We start from the raw sequence: 26466 nt of genomic DNA, 5'->3' as shown, positions 1-26466 counted from the left end.
TCCGTACCGTTCGCACGGTGCGGATTTGGCGATTTTGGCTACCCGCGACGCGCAATGACGGTGCGGATGATGCCGACCAAAGCTGCAGCGTTTGCCAGAATCTTAAAATTTTTACATGGTACCCAGAAATTTGAAATTTCGATATTCCGGCTGGCACAGACAGGAACGTCGGGAGGGGGGAGCACGGACAACACCATCCGCTCCGTCGTTGCGTGTCGTCGGAATCTCCGAATCCCCACCATGCGGCATCCACAGTAATGACATAATATATATATATATATATATATAATATATATATATATATATAACTTTTTAGGTTCAGACGTCCCCATCGTGCGAATTCGGTCATTCCGGCGACCGGCGACGCGCAACAATGGCGAGGATGGTGCCGGTTGTGCTCCCCCTTTCCGGCGCTTCTGTTTGTGTTGGCGGGAATCTTGAAATTTCGCACGGTGCCGAGAAACTTGAAATTTCTAGAATTTCGAGATTCCGGCCGGCACCGATAGGAGCGCCGAGAAGGGGAGTGCGTCCGACACCTTCTGCGCCATCATCGAGTGCCGTTGGTCGCCGGAATCGCCGAATCCACACGTGAAACAGAGATATATATATATATATATATATATATATATATATATATAAACTGCATGCATGTGTATGAGAGAAATTGAGAAAGAGGATCATACATTACATGTTCTCTCAATTAGTTGCATACTATTGCAGATGGATTTTCCCGTTCCTCACGAAAATTCTATCATGGCTGGATCACTGCAATATTTGTTTGGTGTTTCTATTATCTTTCACAAAGATACTACTGGCCGAAGGTGAGATTAGTACCCGAAGCAAAGGGTGCCTGGCCTTTCCTAGGTCACCTTCCCATGTTCGGAGGATCGCAGCCTCCCCACATAACGTTCGGAGCCATGGCTGACAAGCTGTCTATCCAACTTTGGTGGAGAGCAACAGTGAGGTAGCCAAGGAATGCTGTACAACCCTAGACTCAAGAATCTCCTCGCGCTCGAAAATAACAGCTGTGCAAATCATAGGCTATAACAATGCCATGTTTGGGTCCACTTCCTCCGGGCCATACTGGCGCGAGATTTATAGGATTGCGACTCTTGATCTGCTCTCCATCGCAGGATTCAGACTTTAGGGAATATTTGAGTATCCGAAGTGAGGATCTTCTTGAAAGAGTTACACAAAACTTGGAGCAGCAGTTCTAGTATGATCAAGAAGACGCAGGGCAGCTGTGATGGTGATCGAGTAGTATTGGTGGAGTTGAAGCAAATGCTTGGAGACTTAACTCTTGATGTGATTCTTCAGATGATTGCTGGAAAGCGCTACTCTATTACTACTGATGAGAAAGACAAAGAAGAAGCTAGCTCGTCGAGTACAAGATGCATTCAGAGAGTTTGCTCACTTTATGGGGCTTCTGGCGGTGGGTGATGCTCTTCCTTATCTTCAAAGGTTGGATTTAGGTGGACATGAGACGGGGATGAAGAAAACTGCAAAGAAAATAGATGTTATTGTGATATGAGCACAAAGTGTGACGTTCTTAATATGATTATTTCATATTCTTACTCTTTGTTACTTCTTATTTAGTATGTTTTAGAGTCATTTTGTTAGAATAAATGTCTAGGTAGAGTTTATATCGATTATGAGTGAATTGATGATGAAATCGTGCTAAATGTTAAGAATCCTTGTTGAGATATGATTCCTTATTCGAGTAGGATTCATCGTTTTCCAATTTCCTTGTTTCTAACGTACTCATTCTTATTAGGAAATACAAATTTTTGTTGGAGAATGAAAGCAATCCTAGTTGCGCAAGGAATAAAGAGAGGCCGTGCGGCATTAATGGTTTCCTATTGGGAGTTGGATTCTAAAACCAAGTTGGAGATGATTTCCAAGGTGTATATGAAAATATTTTCGTGCATATAAATCAGAATTATTAAAGAGAATAAGATATGCATTTAAACGCTCAATCCATGCAAGAATTACAAAGCTGTCAAGATTCGTATTCCAACTTCGCCAAGCTCCCCTGGACAGCTCAGATCGAATTAGAGGATGCACTATATATGGATAGAAAGTTGTGAGTCTAGTTTCTGTAGGATTCGGAATCAAATCAATATCTTATTCCTACAGGGAGATATGACCAAATCATTACTCATAGGTACAGTGGGCTCGACAGAATTATCTCAGCCATTGATTTGTTTTTAATCCAATGACTATGAGAGAAACTTGGGACATTGTTTCTCCTACATATGGAGCACAAATATATATAAGAATCACCATAAATTCTTGCACCAAATAATGTCAAAGAAGGCATGCAGTAAATAAATGAGAAGGGGTAAAAAAGTCAAAGAAAACATGCAATAAATAAATGAGAAGAGGTAAGAAAATTCAAACAAGGCTGCAATAATTAAGATTCTTATTGTCTCCCTAATTCAAAGGAAGAAATTTGTGCAAAAGAAATCAGCATTAAAGGAAGAAGAAGATATGCAATTAATGTCCAATCCTTATCAGAATCAGAATTATGGCAGTGTAGGTCATCCAACTTTGACGGGCTCCCCTGGACAGCTTACAATGATTCAGACAATGCATGCTATATGGATGGAAAGCTACGGAAGTGTATTTTCAAATGCCATTGGAATCACCTCAATATCTATTTTCTAGAGAAATTTATGGTGACAACAAGACAGAAAGGTCAGCTCTGCCGAATTGAGAAAATATAGGAAACCTAAACCAATTTGGTTTCAACTTTGTGGACTTTGTGGCCAGCCTCCCTTGGGTTTTTTCCTCTATATATATCACCTCATTTCCACAAGAAAAACATCATCAACCTTGCACACAAGTATAGCCAAAGTTCTGTCCAAACACTTTCATTCACCAAAAACCATAGAATCCGAATTCACCACCTTTCACCATATTTTCTGTCCAAAGCTTGGGAGCCTAGGATACCATATTCTTGAAGATTTCGTGCTACCTTTGTAAGGAACTTTGAGAGGAGAATTATAAAGTGTAATTATATGATCTTCATGTTTAGTTTTCGGGTTTTTATGTTCATGTTCTTGGATGATTTATGTTTAGGTTTTGTTAAAGTTATTTTTATTTTTGTCTATGAGATATTTGTAACTTTTGAATGACATGATGAATTAAAGTTTTCGATTTTTATTCAATGATTTTAGGTTTTATGCCATGAGTTTCTGTTTATTTATTTAAAAGATTTTCAGTGTGTTTTTGCTTATGTGTGTGATTGATACACGGAAGTTGACGTTGCATGTGTAATAATCTAAAGTTATAAACGATTTTGATACTTGGGAGTTGATTAATTGTTTGTTCTTTGTCACTTTCACCGATTATTGCCTAGGTTCGGTTTGACTTGTGTATTTGAATATGTTAATTTCTTTATGTGACTAGGGTTCCATGATGGGTTAGCATGTTAGATTTCGAATGAGGTTGGGGCTGAGTTCGAATGTGTTAAAATGTCATTGAGTTAGGAATCTTGGAATGAACTTAACTGCATAACCGATTCTACAATGTATAATGAACCCTACAACATGAACTGAATTGAGATTATAATTCTTTTCCTTTGTTCTTATGTTATTTGTTTGGTGATTGCTTATGTGTTAGTTGGTTGATCACTTATATATATTAGTTTAGGATTTATTTTTCTGTTCTTGATCCGATCATATATCAAATCTTTATATCTCTTATGAATTCGTTGTTAAATGTTTGTGATTCTTTGCTCTGGATGGATCTCCGATTTGTGAACGATACCCTCTTGCTTTATACTACTAACGATGCTTACATGGTTAATATTAATGTCAAGTAATCGAACCGATCACATTGTTGGGGATTGGCTAGAAGAGCATAAGCGAAGGAAAGCACTCAAAGCACATGGTGGTGATGCCAAAGGGTTGGATGATCAAGCCTTCATGGACGCGTTGCTTTCAGAACTCGAAGGAGTAACTTTGGTGGTTATGATGCTGATACTGTCAACAAAGCTACATGCTTGGTTCATATATGATCTATTAGCATGAGTCAACATACACCAACCGGATCTCACCAACCAAATCTATAGCGGTAGTAATTGACAAATCAATCTTTGGTTTCATACTTGATAATTGGTAGTCTAGATTCCTATAAATACCTTGTAATTATTCATATCAATTAAGCAAGAACATATACCTTTCTACTTGGTATCAGAGCCTCCGTGCTCTGTTTTTCTGGGCATTTTTTCCCTTATTTTCCGGCTGGCTACCGCCCTCATGCTCGCCGCTGCCTCCTCCCCTCCGGCGCTCCCTCACCGCTGTCCCCCGGCGCTCCCCGACGTCGCCCTTCACCTAAGCCAAGCCCGACGTCGCCGACACTCCTCCAGCGCTCCTGCTGATTCCCCTCGACCCGACGCCGTCCGCTCCGCACTCAAGCCGACGTCGTCCTCTCATCGCCGCTACGCTGTTGTTGCTGTCTCCGCGCCCCCGCCCCGACGTTGCTCGCCGCTCCTCAGTCGCCGCAGTCGCGCTCTTCGCCGGACGTCGCTCTCCTCTCCAATCGCAGAAAGTGTCCCCAAAATCAAACCTAAACCGACCTCTCTCTCGACCCGGTTCGATTCAAGCCCGGCCCGAACTCGACCCGGCCCAGCCCAGAAACGATGCGGCCCGGCCCACTCGATCCGACCCGGATTTAACCCGGGTTCGACCCGACCCTGATTCGACCCGACCCGGCTTCAAATCCGACCCGCACAAGATCCGGCCCGACCCATAATTAATCTCTTTAATGTCAGTGTAGGTGCACTGACAGTGAACGTGCACTGAAGACAGGTTCTTATCAGTTTTTTTTTTGTGTTTCCACTGCATAATTCCTAATTCTGTTTTTCCATTTCCTTTTCAATGGGTTCTGGGAGACGAAGCTGATGTTCCGAAATTTGAAGTATATGTCAAGAGTTCTGATAGTGGGTCTTTTGGGGGTACTAAACTCAATGTGACCAATTTTCGTAAATGGAAGCGACTTATGGCGGCTCATCTTCGCGGTATGCACAAGATGAGACATGTAACCGGAGTCACTCAGGCTCCTAGTAAAGATGATATTATTGCCTACACTAAATGGGACGATGATGATGGCCTTGTGATGTCTGTCTTGTGGAAAGATATGAATGACGAGATAATTGATCTGGTGGAGGCATGTGACACTACGCAGGCAATATGGCTGACACTTGAAGGCTTATACACTAATGACTCTGATTTCATACAAGTTCATGAGTTAATGTGCACCGCTTTGGCGATGCAACAAGATGGGCAACCGGTGGCGCAATATTTCACCAAACTAAGAAATATTTGGGTTGAGATTGATGTGAAACGTCCTTGCATGATCAAACATCAGGAGGATATTGTTTGGTACCAACGTGAGAAGGAGCTTGAGCGAGTTCATCATTTTCTGAAAGGTCTTGATACTAAACATAACAGTGCGAAAGGGGAATTACTCCGCCAGACCGAACCCTTTAGCTTAATTACAGCTTTCATATATATCCTTAAGGATGAATCTCAGCAGGAAAGCCTTCATCAGACACAAGTTGAAGTTTCCAGTCTTACTATTCATGCTAGATCTTCAGCACCACCCCTTCAGCATGCCACTTCATCTCACTTCATCACCGAGAACCACCACCAGGTTTCGGGAATCAGCGTCGCCCTCCTTGCTCTTATTGCCATGATACAAACCATGCTCGTGCAACCTGTTGGAAGTTGTATCCCCACCTTAGGCGCCAAAGGCCTAATTATCGTCCTAAGGCAAAAGCAGCTATTCAACTGGTCCAAGAACCAGATATTAATGGTGTGGTTGGACATGATCATCATACAGCAGGAGGAGCAACACCCATAGCATCAATAGCTGGTCGTGGTAAGATTGGTATGGCTTTATATATTTCTCACTTTGATGGTTTTGATACATGGATTATTGATTCTAGTGCGTCTGATCATATGACTTATGACAAATCTTATTTTACTATATTATCTCCTCCACCAGTACCATATGTTACTAATGCTAATGGTGAGGCCTTCCCCATATTAGGGAAAAGATCAGTTCGTATTACTCCCACAATAGAGCTTCACAATATGTTATATGTACCTGGTTTATCTCATCATTTGATATCTGTCCCACAAATGAACACTGAAGCTAAGTGCTCTGTGACATTTTTTCCCATGTATGTGATATTTCAGTATCTTCTCACCGGGGAGTTAATTAGTCGGGGGTATCTACGGGGCAGGTTGTTTCATCTGGATCAGACATATGCGGGGGAAAAACCAGGGGCACAGTCCCGGATCGCTTTGCTCTCCACTTCTGACAAGTTAAGTGAAGTTTGGTTATGACATCGTCGCTTGGGGCATCCTTCATTTAGTGTTATGAAAAAATCCATGCCTACTTTGTTTATTGGTGTGGATGAGTCAGTTTTTCGTTGTGAAACATGTGTTTTGGGCAAGAGTCATCGGTCTACTTATTCCCCTAGTACTTCTAATAAAAGTATTCTTCCTTTTAAATTAATTCATTCTGATGTTTGGGGACCCTCCAAAGAGTTTACTGTGTCGGGAATGCCATATTATGTGTCATTTATTGATGATTGCACACGTCTTTCATGGATTGTTCTTCTGAAAACAAAAAAAAGAGGTTTTTCCAGCTTTTCAAGCCTTCTATACCACTGTCCAAACATAATATAATGCCACAATTAAAATTCTTCGTTCTGATAATGGGGGGGGGAATATGTGAATCGTGTCTTTCAGTAGTTCTTTAACACACACGGAATTGTTCATCAAACAATGTGTCCTTACTCACCTGAGCAGAATGGAGTTTCCGAAAGGAAAAATCGTCATTTACTTGATATGGCTCGGTGTATTCTCTTTAGTGTACATATGCCTAAATACCTTTGGGGTGATGTTGTCATAACTTCCGCTCACCTCATTAATCGTCTTCCATCTCGTGTCCTTGAAGGTAGAGTTCCATATGAGGTGTTTCCTTCCCATGTTTCCTTACCCTCTTTTCATAATCTTCCAGCCCGTGTTTTCGGTTGTGTTGCTTTTGTCCATCTTCCAAAACATCAGAGGTCTAAGTTGGATGCCCGAGCGGTTAAAAGTGTGTTCGTTGGATACGGAAGACATCAGAAAGGGTACATGTGCTATCATCCACCTATCAGACAGTATTATGTCACTATGGATGTTACTTTTTTTTAGGACATGAGCTATTTTACGTCTTCTGATACTGCTATTCACGGGGAGATTTCATATTTTGAAGAACTGTATCATGGAAATGGGGAGACAAGTCAGCCAGGAGATATGGTGCCAGGTTCGGTTGGGATTACTGATGTGTCAGCTACACATGCACCACCAGATGATTATGGTATAATCACTCCAGAGATTCAGGTACCGGAAGCTGACAGCACAACTGCCTCTCCTGCCTCCCCTACTGTTATTTATACCCCTGACCAATGTTCCCCTGGTAAAGAAGATCACTCATCTGAGGTTAGTCATTCGATTGAGACTAATACTAGTGAAGCTAATAGTAGACAATATGTCTTGCCAAATAGGTCTACTCGGGGTCAGCCAACAAAAAAATATGAACCTACCCTTCAGGCTAAAGCTAAGTATCCTGTGGAAAATTTTATGTCTACCAAAAGATTGTATAAGTCATATGAATCATTTGTGAATCAAATTTCTGCTGTATCAATACCTAACAAAGTGCAGGATGCATTGGGAGATCCAAAATGGAGGAAAGCGATGGAGAAAGAGATGGAAGCATTACATAAGAACAATACGTGGGAGCTTGTATCTCCACCACATGGCAAGAAAGCAGTGAGATGTCATTGGGTGTTTACAGTAAAACATAATCCAGATGGTCAGTGAGCCGGTATAAAGCATGGCTAGTAGCAAAAGGGTTCACCCAAACATATGGCATAGACTATTATGAGACTTTTGCACCTGTTGCAAAGATGAACACTATTCGGGTATTGCTCTCTTTTGCTGCTACCTTAAACTGGCCGCTTGGACAATTTGATGTTAAGAATGCATTCCTTCATGGAGAACTTACAGAGGAAGTGTATATGAATCTTCATCCTGGATATGTGGCAGCTTCTCCAGATAACTGTGTATGCGGATTGAGAAAGTCTTTGTATGGTCTTAAACAGTCTCCTTGTGCTTGATTTGGAAGATTTTCATAATTCATGAGGAAAATTGGCTACAGACAGAGTAATTCATACCACACATTATTTCTTAGACACCAACAAGGGAATGTAACAACCCTAATTATATATGTTGACGATATGGTAGTTACTGGTAATGATACTATTGAGGTGGATAGATTACAAAAACAACTAGCCACAGAATTCGAGATGAAGGACCTAGGTACACTCAAGTACTTCTTGGGCATTGAGGTAGCCTGGGGAAGTGATGGTATCTATCTGTGTCAGAGGAAGTACATCCTTGATCTACTAACAGAGACATGTATGTTGGATTGCACTCCAATTGATACTCCTATTGAGCAGAACCATCGGTTAGCAGAGCACCCAAATCAGGTACCTACTGACAAAACTCGTTATCAAAGGCTACTTGGACGCCTGATTTATTTGTCACATACCAGACCAGATCTTGCGTATGCAGTGAGTGTAGTAAGTCAGTTCATGCATAATCCCAGTATGGATCACATGGATGCTGTTGTGAGGATTTTGAGGTATTTGAAGTCAACTCCAGGGAGATGAATAATGTTTTCTAATCACAACAATACCATTGAGGTTTGTGGTTTCACAGATGCAGACTGGGCTGGAAATATTACAGATCGGAGGTCCACATCAGGGTACTTTACTTTTGTTGGGGGTAATCTTGTTACTTGGAAGAGTAAGAAACAAAAAGTGGTAGCTCGATCTAGTGTTGAAGCAGAATACAGAGGTATGGCTCAGGGAGTATGCGAGTTGTTATGGCTTAGAAATTTGCTACAAGATTTGGGTGTTAAGCCAAAGAATGTTATGCAGTTGTACTGTGACAACAAGGCAGCTGTTGATATTTCACAAAATCCTGTACAACATAATCGTACAAAGCATGTGGAGGTTGATCGTCACTTTATAAAGGAGAAGCTAGATGCTAAAATCATTAGCTTTCCTTTTGTTCCTTCGGAAGAGCAACTTGCAGATATACTCACAAAATGAGTGTCTAAGAAGGTTTTTTATGACTCACTTAGAAAGTTGGGCATGGTCGATATGTATGCACCAACTTGAGGGTGAGTGTTAGCATGAGTCAACATACACCAACCGGATCTCACCAACTAAATCTATAGCCGTAGTAATTGACAAATCAATCTTTGGTTTCATACTTGGTAGTCTAGATTCCTATAAATACCTTGTAATAATTCATATCAATTAAGCAAGAACATATACCTTTCTACTTGATCATCACTAGCTATATATTGAATGGCTACTAACTGAAAATTGCACTACTCCGGAGCAGATGATATTTTAATTTAATTAATTTTGAGTATTTTAACTGAGAAGAATACAACATTCATCTTTAAAGAATCGGAGAAAAGCATCGTAGAATTGATAAATTATCCTAATGGTGATTATTTTAGAAATGCATGGAGTTTCATACTTTCATTTTATAAAACATTCTCGATTTATAATTTAATCTTGCTCAACTGTGCATGCACGTTTTTCAGATGCTGATTGCAGGAGGTAGCGATACCACCGTGGTAACATTCACATGGGCAATATCATTGTTGTTGACCAATGTTCATGTCCTGAACAGCCTGAACCTGAACATGGCTCAAGAGGAACTCGACACCGTTATAGGCAGAGAAAACATGGTGACTGAGTTGGAAGAAACGCTTCGTTTGTACCCTGCAGCACCATTATCGGCACCACATGAATTCAACGAGGATTGCACCCTAGCTGGCTATATATCATGTCCCCAAGGGGACACGGTTAATCACAAACCTATGGAAGATTCATACCGACCCACGAACATGGTCTGAGTTCAAGCCAGAGAGATTCATGACTACCCACAAGAACACTGATGTTCGGGGTCAGCATTTTGAGCTGATTCCCTTTGGAAGTGGTAGAAGAGTATGCCCTGGTTTATCATTTGTCCTTCAAACGGTACAGTTCACGTTGGCTAGCATTCTCCATGCATTCAAAATCTCGACTCCGTCAAATATTCCGGTTGATATGTCGGAAAGCTCTGGCCTCACAAACATCAAAGCGACTCCGCTTGAAGTTCTTATCAAACCTCGCTTGTCATCCCAACTTTATGCATAATAAATCCAAATGTCTATCCACTAAAAAAAAAACCAAATGTCTATGTTTCAACGAAGCTTCTTCCCTCCACCCCGTGGAGGTTCACCTTATAACTTGCTAACGGCTGTTAGTTGTTCCAAAAAACCGAGAGAGTTACCACAACTCGCTATTACCACCAAAAACCGAGAGACGAGACAATCCAAAACAAACTCGCTATTTCTTCCTCCTCTCACCCAATTTCCTCAGCCCCCTCTACTCTCACCAAATTTCCTCGGCCACCTCTTCGGTCCCAACCCCCGACTTCTCTTCACTCTCCAACCTCGATTCTCTCTTCCTCTCCCTTAAATTCGTGACAGCTTTTGGGTGCTGACAAACGAAACATGGTTTTACACTCCAAATCGAGGTCGACGAAATTTAGCAGAGATGTTGTCCATGTGAACTGTGTGTAAGTTATATTTAATGGGTGCATTGTATATTGTTGATTTTCAATTTGTATTGGGTCATGGAGCATAAGAATTGCTTTAACTGTGAAAGATTTCTCAGGAGAACGGTGAGGATGCAGCTGAAGCGTAAACAGAGTGTAGTTAATGGCAGTGGTGAGCTGAAATCATTAATTGGGAGTGTCACATATACAATTGGTTGTATGGAGTCCAGGTTGGAGAGCATAGGCGAAAAGTTGTGCCATATGGAACAATCACTGTCTCGAATTGTGAATACGGTAGCCATTGAAGAAATTGTTATGGAGGTTGTTCAAGGTGTAAGTGTTTGATCTTACATTAAATTTGGCTTGTTTGCGATGATCTGCAGCTGTAACTCTTGCTGCACTTACTCTTCTTGTATGACAGGAACGGGCTAGGTGTAATGAAGAGCCCTCAAGCTATAGATATTGGCTTGAATGTACCATTAGCATGTGCGGCCTAAAGAGGTTTCATCGCTGTCTTCATATGTGTTCAAAGGTAAAAATGTTTTCTAAGTGGACTTGTAGGTTATTTTTATTGTGGCTTAGTTGAATTATAACTTAATGGTCACCTTATTGGTAAATGTTGCAGATATTCATCCCACTGCGCGATAATATGGATGATCATTGGTTTTTATTGGTCATCAACCTCCATGAGCATAATGCATTAATGTTGGACAGCTTGCCTAATGCAAACTCAGTGGCTCGACGGATGCATCATGCAACAGACGTGGTAGTAGGACTTTTAAACTTGCTGCATAATCGTTGTTCCTATATGCTAGATCAATAACTTTACATTGTCGTGCTCTATTAATTTTTGTGGACCTTTTGTTTTGCTCGATGAAACTAATGCAGAAGGTCTTTTCATTAGAAATGACCATGTTCAGCGACGCGTATTATCTGTTTCCATCCTTCTCGGTTACCTTGGCCTTGGCAAACGCAACAAATCCACAAGAGTATGATAGTGGAGTTATAACTATTAATTCTTATTGCAACTTCATTGTTGGACAAGGTTTTTGAAGATGAAATGAAGTTGTACATGCCATGCGGTTTTCACTTTGCTACTTTACCTTGGGCGACTGGTGAAATTTTCCCAATCCAAACAAATGACTTTGATTGTGGAGTTTTTGTCATAAGAAATATGCAACACTTTAGGGAAAAATGGAATGCAAAGGTAATTAAACAAATGACCTTGGGCTACTTTACTTATTTTAGTTGATATGTGCCATATATAATGCCCTGCATTAAACTTGCAATATGTATCAGAAGACCATCGGGCAAGTTTGGCCATTGAATGTGTCAGACATCAACGAAATGAGTTGGATATTGTTAAGAGCATGATCCAACAATGTTTGCGCCTTGGTGGGAACCTTGAACCTGTAGTGCATTTGTTTTCTTCCGACTGCACTTAATTAGGAATTTAAAGAGTGCAAAGAATGATAAAGATTGTATATTTAGCTGGCTAAATCTTGAAAATCAAACAGGTCATCATATGTTTCTTTATAGGACATTTTATCTTCCTGCCGCAGTGTCGCCCTTTGATTAAACTTGTCTTCCATGTGTGTCTAACATTGTATTTAATATTTGAGCAAATCAACATTTGGCATTAGACAAATTCTAGAAACTCTTTTAGATTAGGGTATATTTTGTTCTCTTCAAGTCTGTCTGATGGTTGAATTTAAGAATTCTAAGAGAAAAAGAGACCGATAATGGCTATAGTAGATGTAATCGCATATACCAACTACTGGCATTTGACAAACCTAAGCATCAGTTGCTACAAAACAAACCAGATAGAATAACTCGAAATTTCTCTAAGCAGATCCAACAAGTCCGATTTTCGGTGCCAGAAGTACCAAGAAGAACATCTATATAGGCCGAGGATTATTGATGACTGGAGAGGATAGTTGACAAAAAAACAAGAGACGGGAAGAGATTGAAAGGTTGATTGGTATAAAACTTACAGGTTGAAACATTTGTTGGATCTGGGATTCTATCCCTTTACTTGTTCATGGCATAATTCCTTAAATATGATGTAAGATTATCCAAATTATTTATAATATTTCCACCAAATATATCATCACCACTATTGATAAAAGAAATCCTGTACGATTAGGATTCCCATGCCTTTATGAATCAGATATATTTTGTTTTCAAAACAAGGAATCATAACCTCATAGGTAAATAGTTGATTGCCTTCCATAATTACATCATAGAATTATTTTTCTTAACCACTGTGTTTCGTTTTAAGTTTTTAACCACCCTCCTCCTCATCCTCACCACCACCCACTCCCAACTTTCCTCCGACCCTGTCACCCTCCTCCATTCTTTCCGCCTTTGCGGCTCCGTCGCCGACCATACTCTCTCGCTCTCCGGCCCCATACCCGACCTCCTTTTTCTCCAACCTAAAGTCTCTCTTCCTCTCCCTTAACTCCTTCTCTGGTCCTTCAATTGCACATCCAAATTATACATTAGAATGATTAGATTAAATCTGAATCTCCAGTGCATGCCATCATCCGAATCTCCCTAAATGCCGCCAACTTCCTTTCCTCGCCACCGAGATCGAGAAGGCAGCATCTTCGAGTTCGACCTCACAAAACCACCCTGCTGTGGGGGTTTTGATCGGAGCTCGGAGTTGATAGAGGAAACAAGCGATCAAAATTAGCTACAATGGTCGGAAAATAGCAGAATTCACATGAAGATGAAGAAATAGGAAGAAGAATTAGAGATAGGGTTAGAGGAGGAGGAAGTCTGACCGGCTTTCCTTTGATTTCACCAAGATAAAATTGTGTTTTTTTACCTCGACTTACTAAACGGTGAGGACCTAAAATTGATTAACGTCAAGTCGGTCAAGATATAAAACTGACCAAAAAGGTGTGGTTGTAATTTTGACACGTCGACAAGTGAACCTTCACCCCGTGAAGGGAAGAATTTTCGATGTTTCAATATATCATGCCTACATGTTTAGGTTGATTCTAAAAATGTACGACTCGCGATCGATGTCATGTGTTCACGACATGAATTTGTTAACCAGAAATAATTGAGACCTACAAGTTTGTCTCCCACGTACCATTGTTTAAAATTATAGATCTACACAGGAAACAAATCAAGTAGTGTGCTGATTAACCTTATCTAGCTAACTCCTATATGGACAAACAACAAACGTTTTGTTAAATATATTAGAGTTTTTTTCACCAACAGTCCCTCAAATCTGGTGTACCTACCAATGTGATACCTCAACTCTTAATCGTACCAATGTGATACCCAGACTCTAGTATTGCTATCATTGAAGTACTTCCGTCAGTTTTTTTCAACTTTTCCGTTATCTTGGTCACGTGGCAGGTACGTGAGGCCCACAAAGAGGGTTAAAAGACAAAATTAACCTCATCTGAGAGGAGCAATGTTTTTCCCGCCCTTTATCTTGAGAAAGACACTCAACAATTCCAATTTTGGCGCCAATTTTCACTCCATACTCCTAAATTTGTGTCTAATATCTAAACTAAAAAACTACCGCCAACTAGTCGACCACAATCTGATAAAACCTAGATCAATCTCATTTTCTATTTTTACCCTAGCACTTGTTAAACTAACAGAATAAATATATAAATTTATATGGAACATCTCATTTCCACAATCCCATAAGAATATAGAAACACATAACTTAACGAAATTCAACTACATGTACCATTAGTTCTTACAAGCAAAAATCATGGCAGATCAACATAAAAGGTGGCAACTAATGGTACTTAAACATGTATTTGAATTTCGTTAAGTTATGTGTTTTTATATTCTTATGAGATTGTGGAAATGAGATGTTCCATATAAATTTATATATTTATTCTGTTAGTTTAACAAGTGCTAGGGTAAAAATAGAAAATGAGATTGATCTAGGTTTTATCAGATTGTGGTCGACTGGTTAGCGGTAGTTCTTTAGTTTAAATAAGAGACACAAATTAAGGAGTATATAGAGAAAATTGGCGCCAAAATTGGAATTGTTGGGTGTCTTTCTCAAGATAAAGGGCGGGAAAAACATTGCTCCTCTCAAAGGAGGTTAATTTTGTCTTTTAACCCTCTTTGTGTGCCTCACGTACCTGCCACGTCACCAAGATAACGGAAAAATTTAAAAAAACTAACGGAAGTACTTCAATAATAGCAATACTAGAGTCTGGGTATCACATTGGTACGATTAAGAGTTGAGGTATCACATTGGTAGGTACACCAGAGTTGAGGGACTGTTGGTGAAAAAAACTCAATATATTATTTTGAATCGGTCCAATATATCATTAGATAAATGGAAGTTGTTGATCTAGATGACTAAGAGGACAATGCAGCACTGTCTGCTTAACACATTTATCAACTTCATGTTATACTGCGACAGAAAATGTACCTCCAATAGTCAAAAGGAGTTAGGATGTATCGATTAATCGTTATAACATTTACAGCTTATCTAACAATGTGAAAAGTGAGAACGCATGGAACTCATCAGTTTTCTTCTTTCCTAGTAACAGTGACTAATGCAGTAGAGTTTCCGATTCCATTGTCAGCTGAAACTTTTCCGTGGCCATGCTTCTGCCAAAATTCATGAAGTTCGTGAACCTGAAAAATGCAGAAAGATTAGAGAGAGCAACAAGTAGGAAACAAAAAAGCAAACAACTTTAAACAACAGTGTCCATCGACCATAGAGGTGAAGTGAAATGCCAGCTTCAATAGGAAGTCCAAATATACACATGGAATGCAAAGCTTGATACTGGTTGAACTGATCATCTTGATTCTAGTCAAACTCATCATACATATTCTTACACCATAGGTAAGTCACAGGTCAACATTAAGTGTCTGATCTAGAAACAGTTTATAGTTTATTGCAGCCCCCCTCAGATATATGAAAGTTCCGCATCAGGTAGATTTCCTCTAACAACAATTGTGATAACGCTCCTATCCAAGCAGCGGGCTGAGTACCTAAAGTATACGCCTAAGCCTATGCGATAGCCTGAAATATATACCTAAAGTATATGCCTAAAGTACCTAAAGTATATGAAAATATTGATTTGTGGAACAATCTCATGACAGCCCTGAGTTTACACCTTATCAATGGTGTAATGGGTTCTCATATTAAGAAAAAAAGATACCTCAGTAACCAACAAATTACAGATATTAACGCTTGGTCCAAACCTTAGGGATTCAAGTAAGCAAAGAATGACACAAAGGTAGAAATAATAATATGATATATATATATATATATACCTTTTTAACTTTACCATGCTCTGACATAATAGCGTAATACTTGCGCATCATCATTTCTTCTTCTCCCTGGAGATTATACAACAAGAATTATCAGTACTACAATTACTTATTACCATCAAGAACCAGCAGACCATTGGAAACCCTATATGAATAAGAATCACAATTATATCCAATCAAGGCATTGACATGATCGCGATACCAATTAGGGGATGCAAGGTTCAACCTGAAGATCAGATAATTCTTGCATCACTAATTGAGACGCTTTCATGAGGAGCTCATTCTGCTTCTCCAAGTGCCTGCACACACATACCACAAAACAATAGGATAGTTACAAATAAGAAGTTGGATTAAGAAAATGAATTATATATAAAGTAATTGACGGTACAAACTTACTTCAATATCTCACCCAGATTTCCGGGATCCATTGCACTTAATCTGCAACATCAATAAGTCGGAAATGCGAGCTTAGGACCATGATGCCACGTATAAAACCCAAACACATGATATCAAAATCCCATATCCTAATTATATACATATGCCAAAGATAAGGATATAAGTGCATTGTATAATCACAGAAGCTCCTATTAAAAAAAGATTCGAGCTTGCAAGTGTAGCATCTTGATTGGAGCTGGGTGAGCAAATGCAGGCTCTGCGCAGTGTTCCAATGCTTGATTAGTCCTTGATTGGAGCTTAGCATTCTAGGTTCATCCTATTATTCTATTATGGCATACTTGAGTAACAAATAAAAATCTGAAGCTGGGATATTCAAGGTATGGACCTGCAGATCTAAAGAACAAGTGCTGAAGAAGTTGAAAAAATTAGGAAGAGAAACAAGAAAGTGAAACACAGAGGTCTTGTTCTTCCTTGATTGAAGTTCTTAAGTTAATATATATATAATTCACATAAACCATTCATTACAAACACAAACAAAAGGAAGATTCCATTCGAAATTGAAATCGGCAAATCACTTGTTGCATCGCTGCAATCCCATTCTTCGTAGAATCACAAAATGGGGATTTTGCTCTTGGCTCCTTGATTGAAACACACAAAAACAAAAATATTCACAGCCATCCCAGTTCATCCAACACAAGATCAGAAGAGAGTAAAAAGAACTTGCCTGTGGCTCAATTCGGTTTCCTTCAAAATAGGCTACTCTTGAGGAACTAGGGTTTGGAAAATTGGGTTATGCGGTGAGATGTGTGAGAACTGAGATTTTGTGAATTTTTAGGGATGGAGGCGATGAAGGGAAATCTGGGAATGTCGTTCATTAACCCTAGCGGTGGGGTTTTGCTTCTATTTACTTGTCATAATTACCTGACACAAAGGAATGCAATAAATATAACGTTTGTATACCAATTACAAAGTGCGAATTTGCTCGGATGGCAAGGAGAGATAAATACGCATAACAGGTGAGAGGCTCGAATTCTACCCTACCTTAAAAATTTTCGAAGTTTTATGGTTATCAGTTAGTTCCGTATGTCGACGGTATAAATATACGAATACAGTAGTCGAGCTGATGTTCGGGCTAATTCGGTTTGGCCGGGTTTGAATCTCGGAAGATTTGTTAGATTCGGTCCACAATGCTAGCCTTAGATTTTCTATTTGTATACTTTATATCTTTATGCAATAAAACTATTAACGCAAAACAACATTATGTTCTATTTAAAACAAAAGAGGCTTATTAAACATTAAACAATAAAAGTTGGTTATCAACACTATGCCTAAACATGATCAATGTGCCTGAACTTAAAATGATAATTATCAATTAATATCAGAAAAAAACATAAAACTTGGTTAACAACACTATGCCTAGACATGATCAAGTGTCTGAACTTAAAATGATAATCATCAATGAATATCAGAAACAAAGACCGATACAAGCAAACAAAAACCTCAATCAAAACAAAATCCATAACACATCCAACTTTAAGAATTCAAACAAATAAAATTCGACGATTACATCGAAACTGAACAGTAAAGAATCAGATCAATCGAGAAGTCTATAAAAATTAGAATCGCAAGATTACATTCAGAAATCCCAAAAAATATCAAACTCAAATCAATGTATCATATTCATAAGATAACAGTCACAGGCAAACGTTCTTACCCAACTCCAAGTTTGGGGAGAGAAAAGATGGAGGCGTTGATGGGATAGAAAGAGTTGAGGAAGATGCAGAGATTTAGAGGGAAACTGGTTAAAGAGTTGGGATTTGCTTTGCCTAGAAATCAATTTATACTTTTGGATAACAAGGGAGATGGATTGACCCAAATTTATGCAAAAAAATTGAAGCTGCCATGGTCAAGCTTTCAATGTCAAACTTCAGATTCTTTTGTTCATCAAGCACATCCCAAAAATAATATGAGGCTCCTCTAACTATTGTTCATCAATATAAGTTGTAAAGTACGACTAGATGTGTCAAATGATGTGGCCTATTGTTTGCTTCGTAAATCAATGAATCTCGGTCGGTTTGGTAGATTCGGCCCACAATGTCAGCCTTAGATTTTCACTTTGCATACCTTATAACCTTATGCAATAAAACTATGAACGAATAGCAACATTATGGTCTAATTGTCTACTTCAAACAAAAAGGGCTTATAAAACATGAAAGTTGGTTAACAACACTATGCCTGAACTTAAAATGATAATCATCCATGAATATTAGAAACAAAGAGACAACATCAAGCAAACAATAAGCTCAATCAAAACAAAATCCGTAACACATCCAAGTTTAAGAATCTAAAAAAAAAACAAAATTCGACGATTAGAAAATAAGAATCAGAACTGAATAGTAAAGAATCAGATTGATCAAAGAGTCCATAAGAATCAAAATCGCAAGTTTACCTTTAGAAATCTCCAAAAACTTATCAAACCCAAATCACTATATCATATCCATAAGGTAACAGTCACAGACAAAAGTTCTTACCCAACTCCAGGTTCGGGGAGAGAAAAGATGGAGGCGCCGATGGAGATAGAAAGAGTTGATGAGGAAGGCATAGAGATTTAGAGTGAAAAGGGTTAAGGAGTTGAGATTTGTTTTTCCTCGAAATCTATTTATACTTTTGAATAACAAAGGAGATGGATTGACCCAAATGAAACCTGCATGGTCAAGCTTTCAATGTCAGTTCAAAACCATATTCTGTTGTTCATCAAGAACAACCCAAAAATAATATGAGGCTCCTGGGCCCATCATTTGCTTCGTAGATCAATGAGTCGCAATCGGTTTGGTAGATTCGGCCCACAATGCCAGCCTTAGATTTTCTCTTTGCATACCTCATAACCTTATGCAATAAAACTATGAACGCATAGCAACATTATGTTCAAATTGTCTACTTAAACCAAAATGGGTTTATAAAACATAAAAACTGGTTAACAACACTATGCCTAAACTTAAAACGATAATCATCCATTGAATATAAGAAAAAAAAGATATCATCAAGCACACAATAAACTTAATCAAAACAAAATACATAACACATCCAAGTTTAAGAATCCAAACAAATAAAATTTGACGATTAGAAAATAATGATCAGAATTGAACAGTGAAGAATCAGATCGATCAAAGAGTCTATAAGAATCAGAATCGCAAGATTACATTCAGAAATCCCCAAAAACTCATCAAACCCAAATCAATATGTTATATCCATAAGATGAGGCTCCTCTAACTATTGTTCATCAATACAAGTTGTGAAGTACGACTAGCAAGATGTGTCAAACGATGAGGCCTATCTTTTGCTTCGTAGATCAATGAACAAAGAGATTATCTAGTCATGTAGTATCACATTTCGATTGTTTGAATAGTTCGATTGATTCACATACTGTCTTGGGGTTGACTCTCTTAACACAAAACAATAGGATAGTTATAAATAAGAACTTGGATTAAGAAAATGAATTATACATAAAGTAATTGACAGTACAAACTTACTTCAATATCTCTCCCAGATTTCCGAGATCCATTGCAGTTACATCAACAGGTCGGTGATGAGAGCTTAGGACCTTGATGCCAAGTATAAAACTCAAACACATGATATCAAAATCCCATATACTAATTATATACATATCCCAAAGATAAGGATATAAGTGCATTGTATAATCACATAAGCTTAGCATTCTTGATTAATCCTATTAAAAAAGATTCGAGCTTGCAATTGTAGCATCTTGATTGGAGTTGGGTGAGCAAATGCAGGTTGTGCGCAATGTTTAAATTTAAGGCTATTCCAATACTTGATTATTCCTTGATTGGAGCTTAGCATTCTTGGTTAATCCTACTATTCTATTAAGGCAAACTTGAGTAATAAATAAAAATCTGAAGCTGGGATTTTCTCCTTGCATACCTTATAACCTTATGTAATAGAACTATGGAGGCATAGCAACATCATGTTCTAATTGTCTACTGAGAACAAAAGGGGCTTATAAAACATAAAAGGTTGGTTAACTACACTATGCCTAGGCATGCACATATATATGATCAATGTGCCAGAACTTAAAATAATAATCAGCCATGAATATCAAAAACAAAGAGACAACAACAAGTAAGCAAGAAGCTCAATCAAAACGAAATCCAGAATACATCCAAATTTAAGAATCCAAACAAACACCATTCGACGATTAGAAATAAGGATCGAACTGAAAAGTATGGAATTAGATCAATCGACGAGTCTATAAGAATTATAAACGCAAAATTACATTCAGAAATCTCCAAAAACTTATCAAACCCAAATCAATATATCATAATCCATAAAATTACAGTAACAAGCAAAAGTTCTTACCTAACACCAGGTTTGGGGAGAGAAAAGATGGATGGCCGGTATTATTTTCAAACAAAATTAAACGAATACAAACTCTAGATATAAACATTTATTGCTATGAGAGGAAAGAACTAGTCCATCTATCAAACAGACCTCCATGATATCAAAATGCCCAGACAGACACCAAGTCAAAAATGTTTGATGTAGTTTATCCTGTTAGAGAAACAGTGATATATTGCATATATAATTTAATAAACTGAATTATAAATAATTGTAAAGCATAAACTAAACATGTGACTCTAATAACGAAGAACACAAAAATAAATTTAACCAAAATACCGAACGATTGGTTATGGAAGAACTAGTCGAGACGTGTGTGACACCACACTGTCCTTAAGACGTTTACATCTCCTCTACCGGTGCAAGGATGCTTGGCGCTTGTCTCCAAGGATACAACGACTAAACAATTCTAGGAAGTTGCACTATTAACTAGAACCCTCAACGAACTCGAAATGTATCTCTTTCTATCACCAGAGAATAACTAAGAACTTTGAGAGTGGAGAGCAGATTGTGTTTTTGATAGATGATTTACAAAGAAAGGATGGTGGTTATTTATACAGTGAGGATTTGCAATCAGCAATGAATAAGATGGCTGTTATAGAAATCAAAAGATCATAACATATATGAGTTACATATGTTAAGCAATGATTTCAATCTGTTATAATTCTTCATAACACACAATAACGTTTCAGTTTATAGTTGTTACAGAAGAAGAATTTGAACCCTCAAGAGAATTTGAAACGTCCAAAATGAATTTTCAGAAATGCAAAAAGAATCTGCGTTCCGACCCTCAATTCGTTGTTGCATTCGTGTCCGCAGGTCGCACGGACATACAAGAGTTTCCCTTATGACATGAGATTTGCACACCACACCCCTCGCACGTGCGTGAGAGAGTATAAGGGGGCTTACACACTTTACAATCCATACATAATAGATTCTATATAAAGTCTTTTCAACACTTCTCTTTTCCAATGTGGGACAAACACATTTTCCTCATTCTAAGTAGTCATCTTTGAGTGACAATTTCTTATTCACCCACAAACTAAATTACACAAACAAACATATGATCTTGTAGCTCTCATTATGGAGAACTCAAATTTATGTTCATCTTTGATTAATTATAAGTTTAACTTAATTTAATTAATCAATTAAATTTTGGTTTTAAATGGTTTATTAACCATTTTCCCAACATATCATTTATACAACGCCATCATCTAAATGTAAGAAGTTGAATAATTGTTATAGAAGAATGTAATACACATCATAATATGAAAAAACATCATCTTTATTCATTGATAAAGATGTCTTATATATAAATATTACATTGAGTATCATATAGAATAAGAGATTATATATCATTCTTTATCTACACTAACATATACTAATTAGGACAAGATACACCAGAAGATTATGGAGAGTAATTCTCTTACAACACTCCTAATGTGTCATGGTGCAATACGGTTGTCTCGGTAAAAACCTTGCTAAGCAAAATAAAAACCTCTTGGGTAAAATAAAAAGTTTGGTCGAAGGGAAAAAGAGCACAACGCATCAACTACAATTGAAGATAACATGCAGAATAGACTCCTCTTGAAGTTTGCAAAATAACACCCCCTGATCGGTCACTCAATCTCAGAGTTTAAATAGATAGTGTATACAAACGCTCTTCACATTATTCAAAAGTAGTAATAGGTCAATGATTTGAATTTAAAATCTCACCAAACATTCTTAAATTAAACATGTACACTTATCCGTACATGGATCAAAAGAATGAGAATTGCATAACAACTCAAAACAAGAGTTTGCAATGAAAAACATATTCATGCGTGGTATGACTTTCACGCACCTAAACAGTCATAACTTCTTCGATCCAATAGGTATGGATGAATTGTAAAAAGTTCTGGAAAGTAGAAACCCGTAGCTATCCAGTGATATATGATTCACAACCTAGTTCATTCTGAGCTGATTAAAAAGATATGTTAAAGTTGACTCAGCTGCAGGTTCCGGACAGATCCGTCATATTTTACTAAAACAGTTATAATTCACTCAATATAATAGATATGGTCAAATGGTTGGTATCCCTGGAATGTAGACACATAGAGCTTTCCAATAGTACCAAATTCACTATTTTCTAACAAGTGAGCTACCCAATAGATCCCGTGAAATTTTACCTACGAATCTGGGCAGATTCTGACATTGTTTCATTAAAGTGTCTTTTGTATTGGGATATAGGATTTAATGTCATAACGTGTTGTGATCAAGCATTGACATATGTGTGGGTGCACTCAGCCATCATCTTGGCCTGATGAGTTTAAACCGAATGAGATGTCGAGTCAAGTATATTACAACAAGTACATGCATACACATATTATATTTAAATATTAGGAGTTTCATCTTTTAAGACTTATTATCGCTCAAACGACGAAAACACGTCTTCTCCTGACTCCGACTGATTCATGAAATAATTGTAGGTATTGGTTTAACGTCCTTACTGCCTTAGCCAACTGATGAATAACATCATCAATAACGGTCATCACTTTAGAGACATAGTATTCTCAAGATCCCTTTATTTTAAGTACATCTGCATGCAATATTACATATCCCCATACAGTTATGGGTAAATTACTTATGCGTAACGAGGGCCCTAGCTATAAGCTAGAACCGCTTAATTGTCGCTCTTACTCATCCATTATACAGAATGAACATGGGGTTACGTGATGTTCAACATCTATCCCGCTATGCAATAAAAAGTCTTCGAAGTGAATTCTTCTGCATTATCTAGTCTAATAGACTTGATTGGATAGTCAAGGTGGTAAGCCCTGAGTTTTAAGCAAGAAGCTTCAGAATCACAAAATTTGGCTCTTAGTTCATCAAGAGTCCATCACACTTCATTTTAATATCCCTACCTTTATCAAGTTAACACGCTCCATGATCTGGAGACACTTGAATTAGCTTAAACCCAATCTATTCAAAATCTTTATCTACATCTTTTAACTTAGTCCAAACAGAGATGGTATGTGACCACAACCTACAAATTCAATTGTTTTAGAAACCACCAAACTGACAAGGTATTATGAGAACAAACCGTTTCATATTTGATTACAGAGATTTTTGTCAGAGAGTTTGCACTATAAGGTGAGTCTCAACTCTTCTCTTTCTCACCTAACAAATGTATAACCGATAGGATTTACATGTGCGGTGTTGACATTACTTGATTAATGACCTATCTCTTTGTTAAAACTGGATCCTACGGCTTTCCAAGAGGTTGTGGCGGTGACGTGGGTCGATCATGACCATCAATTCCGGCCAGATAGGACTTTCCATGTAGGCCAATCTATAATGTTAGAATTTTGCTTCAACAGAGTATGCATGGTTCAACATTAAACTTATTCAACATCGTCATTCTTCGAGATCTCTCATTTGGATTAGTATTGACATTGAGGCGTCCCCCAATGATAATCATCATACAAGAAAATAGACGAGTGGATATCATTGATCATAGATCAAATTATGACATAACTCGCATTTAGCAAGTATTATCGAACCAAGTGGTCTCTATACACTTTCGTAAGAGCCATGGCCTAGTGACACGATTTACCACATTTGTGGGGTCACCACGTCACCAACAAAGAGTGACTACATCTCCATCTATCGAATATCAATTCTTACAGGCATAGTTGCAATATCTATCTCTAATCTCGTCACTTCTATTTGTAGGACTATTAGGAACATGATGAGGCACAGTGAGACAAACCATGATAAACCCAAGTCGTTGAACTTGAACAAATTTATTCTTCTCTCCCCCTAACGACGAGGAGATTGGCTCATTAAAAGTGACTAAATGAGATCGCATGTTAAGGTCTTTATATAAACGGACATAGGTGGAAGTTCATGTCTTATTCAAAGTCAAAATTCAACATCATATAACTCATCAATATGCGCTTATGGAGGCATAATTTGACACATAAAATATGTGGACGATAAACTGTTAACAAATATGCATATTGTTAGACTTGAAACACTAACATGCGAATTGTTACAACGGTAACGTCAATGATGGTGGTATAGATGGGGTGTAGATGGATACCGTAAAGATACGCTACAAGCCCCAGCTTATGGTTCATAACAAAAAAAATTGGTTTATCGTGTGAAGCATGAGACCGATCAATATATATGGGTCCCAATATAGATCTCGGTTGAACCATGAACACATCATTAATAATACCGAATCTTTGTTTTACACTTTCTTGAATGGTTCACTGACTTTTCGAACCCCAAATGCTACGAAATTTTAGGATCAAGTAAAAATGGATAGTAGGAATCTAATGCCACTGGCCTCACTACCAGAACTAGTCGGAAAGGCACCGAACCGGTCAGAAAGGTACTGAATCGACCAGAATACTTGCCGGTGGTCAGTGACCACTTGTGTCGAGCGGTTCACTATCCAGGTCTCTAAATGAGCTCAAATTTTGTAACTATGTAGCCTTGGATGTTAGGAATCAGTGGCCGCAAGTAGCATCCCAATAGCCCACCTAAAAGTAGGTGAACCAGTCCTCTTAATGACAAGTTCGCAATTTTTAAATCCTGAAATTATAGGTTTTTTTTTTAACTTTTTGTCATTGTTTTGGGTGCTCCATAACATCTAAGTGTTATGGTTTGAGTTTAACCATGATATATGTATCACTACAACATATTTTATCCTCAAAGTGAATCATGATAAGCCAATTTCGGCTTCCATGTTATGTCTCTTTCTCTTTTTCTTTAGCGTAGGAGGGTGTATGACACTCCTAAACTTTGCTAAAGAATAGGCTTGGAGATTGAGCATAGTCAATGAAGGATCATAGAGGGGGTTGTGCACTTGTTAACGCATAGATTACGTCTCCATTACTTTGGAGGAATTATATTGATCCGTATAACATTTTTGCTCAAAATAAATAGCCTATGTGAGTCACCGTTTCATTATTCCCAATTCACACTATATCGAATCATGAGATGTGCTCCTCATTAGAAGAAATACATAAGAACTTCTTTCACAATGAGTTTCTAGGTGATACACGTTGGCATACGTATTGCATTCAAGTAGCTTATCGTTTCACCAATTTCATGGTTCCGTTGTTAATTCATCAACGTAGACAACTATTATGACAAAAACCATTTCATAGGTTCAATTACTCTCTTGATGCATAAAAGCATGTGACTTGAATCATAACGCCATAAGACATATAAACTATCACTAAACCATTCTTTGATTCTTTTCTGATGATCTAGTCATGTTACAGTCACTAAATTTCGAATGATAAAAATTCAAATTCGAAACCATGATAACTCTAAAACAATCTCAAATATAATGAAATCATCTTACAACAATAGTGTATCGAAACTGAGTTCACAGTACGACTCAATTGACTTGAATAATACATTACCAGTTTATACACTGGAGTATTAAAACAATTGGAAATGTAACATTCACTTAATCCTCACCACAAACCCACAAACAGAAAGAATGAGACCCTCAATAATCCCTCAAGTAGTTCTCTGAGCCTGCTAATCCCCACTTGTAGGACTATCCCCTACACCATAGATTTGGTGCACCGTGACTGTAAACACAAACCCGATAAATTTTGCAGCCCGTATGAGTAAACCAACATTATAACAACATACATCACATACAAAGGAAAAATAACATATAACATTTCAAGACACATGTACT

At 38.0% G+C, this 26466-nt stretch overlaps 2 protein-coding genes and 1 pseudogene across 3 annotated transcripts in view; 1 reads left to right on the top strand and 2 right to left on the bottom strand.

Annotated features, from left to right (window-relative positions):
- LOC126805043 (peptidyl-prolyl cis-trans isomerase CYP65) overlaps positions 1–26466 on the bottom strand; it is a 309510-nt gene that overhangs the window by 121541 nt on the left and 161503 nt on the right. The gene's annotated exons all lie outside the window — the stretch shown is intronic.
- On the top strand, positions 721–10279 carry LOC126805045 (cytochrome P450 CYP82D47-like; annotated as a pseudogene).
- Positions 15051–19910, bottom strand: LOC126805068 (uncharacterized). 2 transcript variants are annotated; one of them, XM_050532165.1, is made up of 5 exons: positions 17071–17203; positions 16347–16388; positions 16177–16249; positions 15954–16019; positions 15051–15308 (listed from the first exon to the last, which is right to left on the bottom strand). In XM_050532165.1, exons 2-5 carry the CDS (start codon positions 16376–16378, stop codon positions 15195–15197), a joined length of 285 nt encoding a protein of 94 aa, XP_050388122.1. In that variant the 5' UTR covers positions 16379–16388; positions 17071–17203; the 3' UTR covers positions 15051–15194. The 2 variants fall into 2 exon arrangements, with proteins under 2 accessions (XP_050388122.1, XP_050388123.1); XM_050532166.1 differs by lacking the exons at positions 16347–16388; positions 17071–17203 and adding an exon at positions 19877–19910.

Source organism: Argentina anserina, chromosome 1 (assembly GCF_933775445.1).
Source record: "Argentina anserina chromosome 1, drPotAnse1.1, whole genome shotgun sequence".
Classification (NCBI taxonomy): domain Eukaryota; kingdom Viridiplantae; phylum Streptophyta; class Magnoliopsida; order Rosales; family Rosaceae; genus Argentina; species Argentina anserina.
Note: the sequence above shows the minus strand (reverse complement) of the source record. Positions and strands in the feature narration are given on the sequence as shown.

What these genes read in the sequence shown, in the direction of transcription:
- LOC126805068 (XM_050532166.1), bottom strand. Translation starts at nt 19,908, where the DNA reads ATGGATCTCGGAAATCTGGGAGAGATATTGAA. An exon ending in AAGAATTATCTGATCTTCAG is followed by an intron (nt 16,020 to 16,176) that starts GTTGAACCTTGC and finishes TATAATCTCCAG; the next exon opens with GGAGAAGAAGAAATGATGAT. An exon ending in AGCATGGTAAAGTTAAAAAG is followed by an intron (nt 15,309 to 15,953) that starts GTATATATATAT and finishes TGCATTTTTCAG; the next exon opens with GTTCACGAACTTCATGAATT.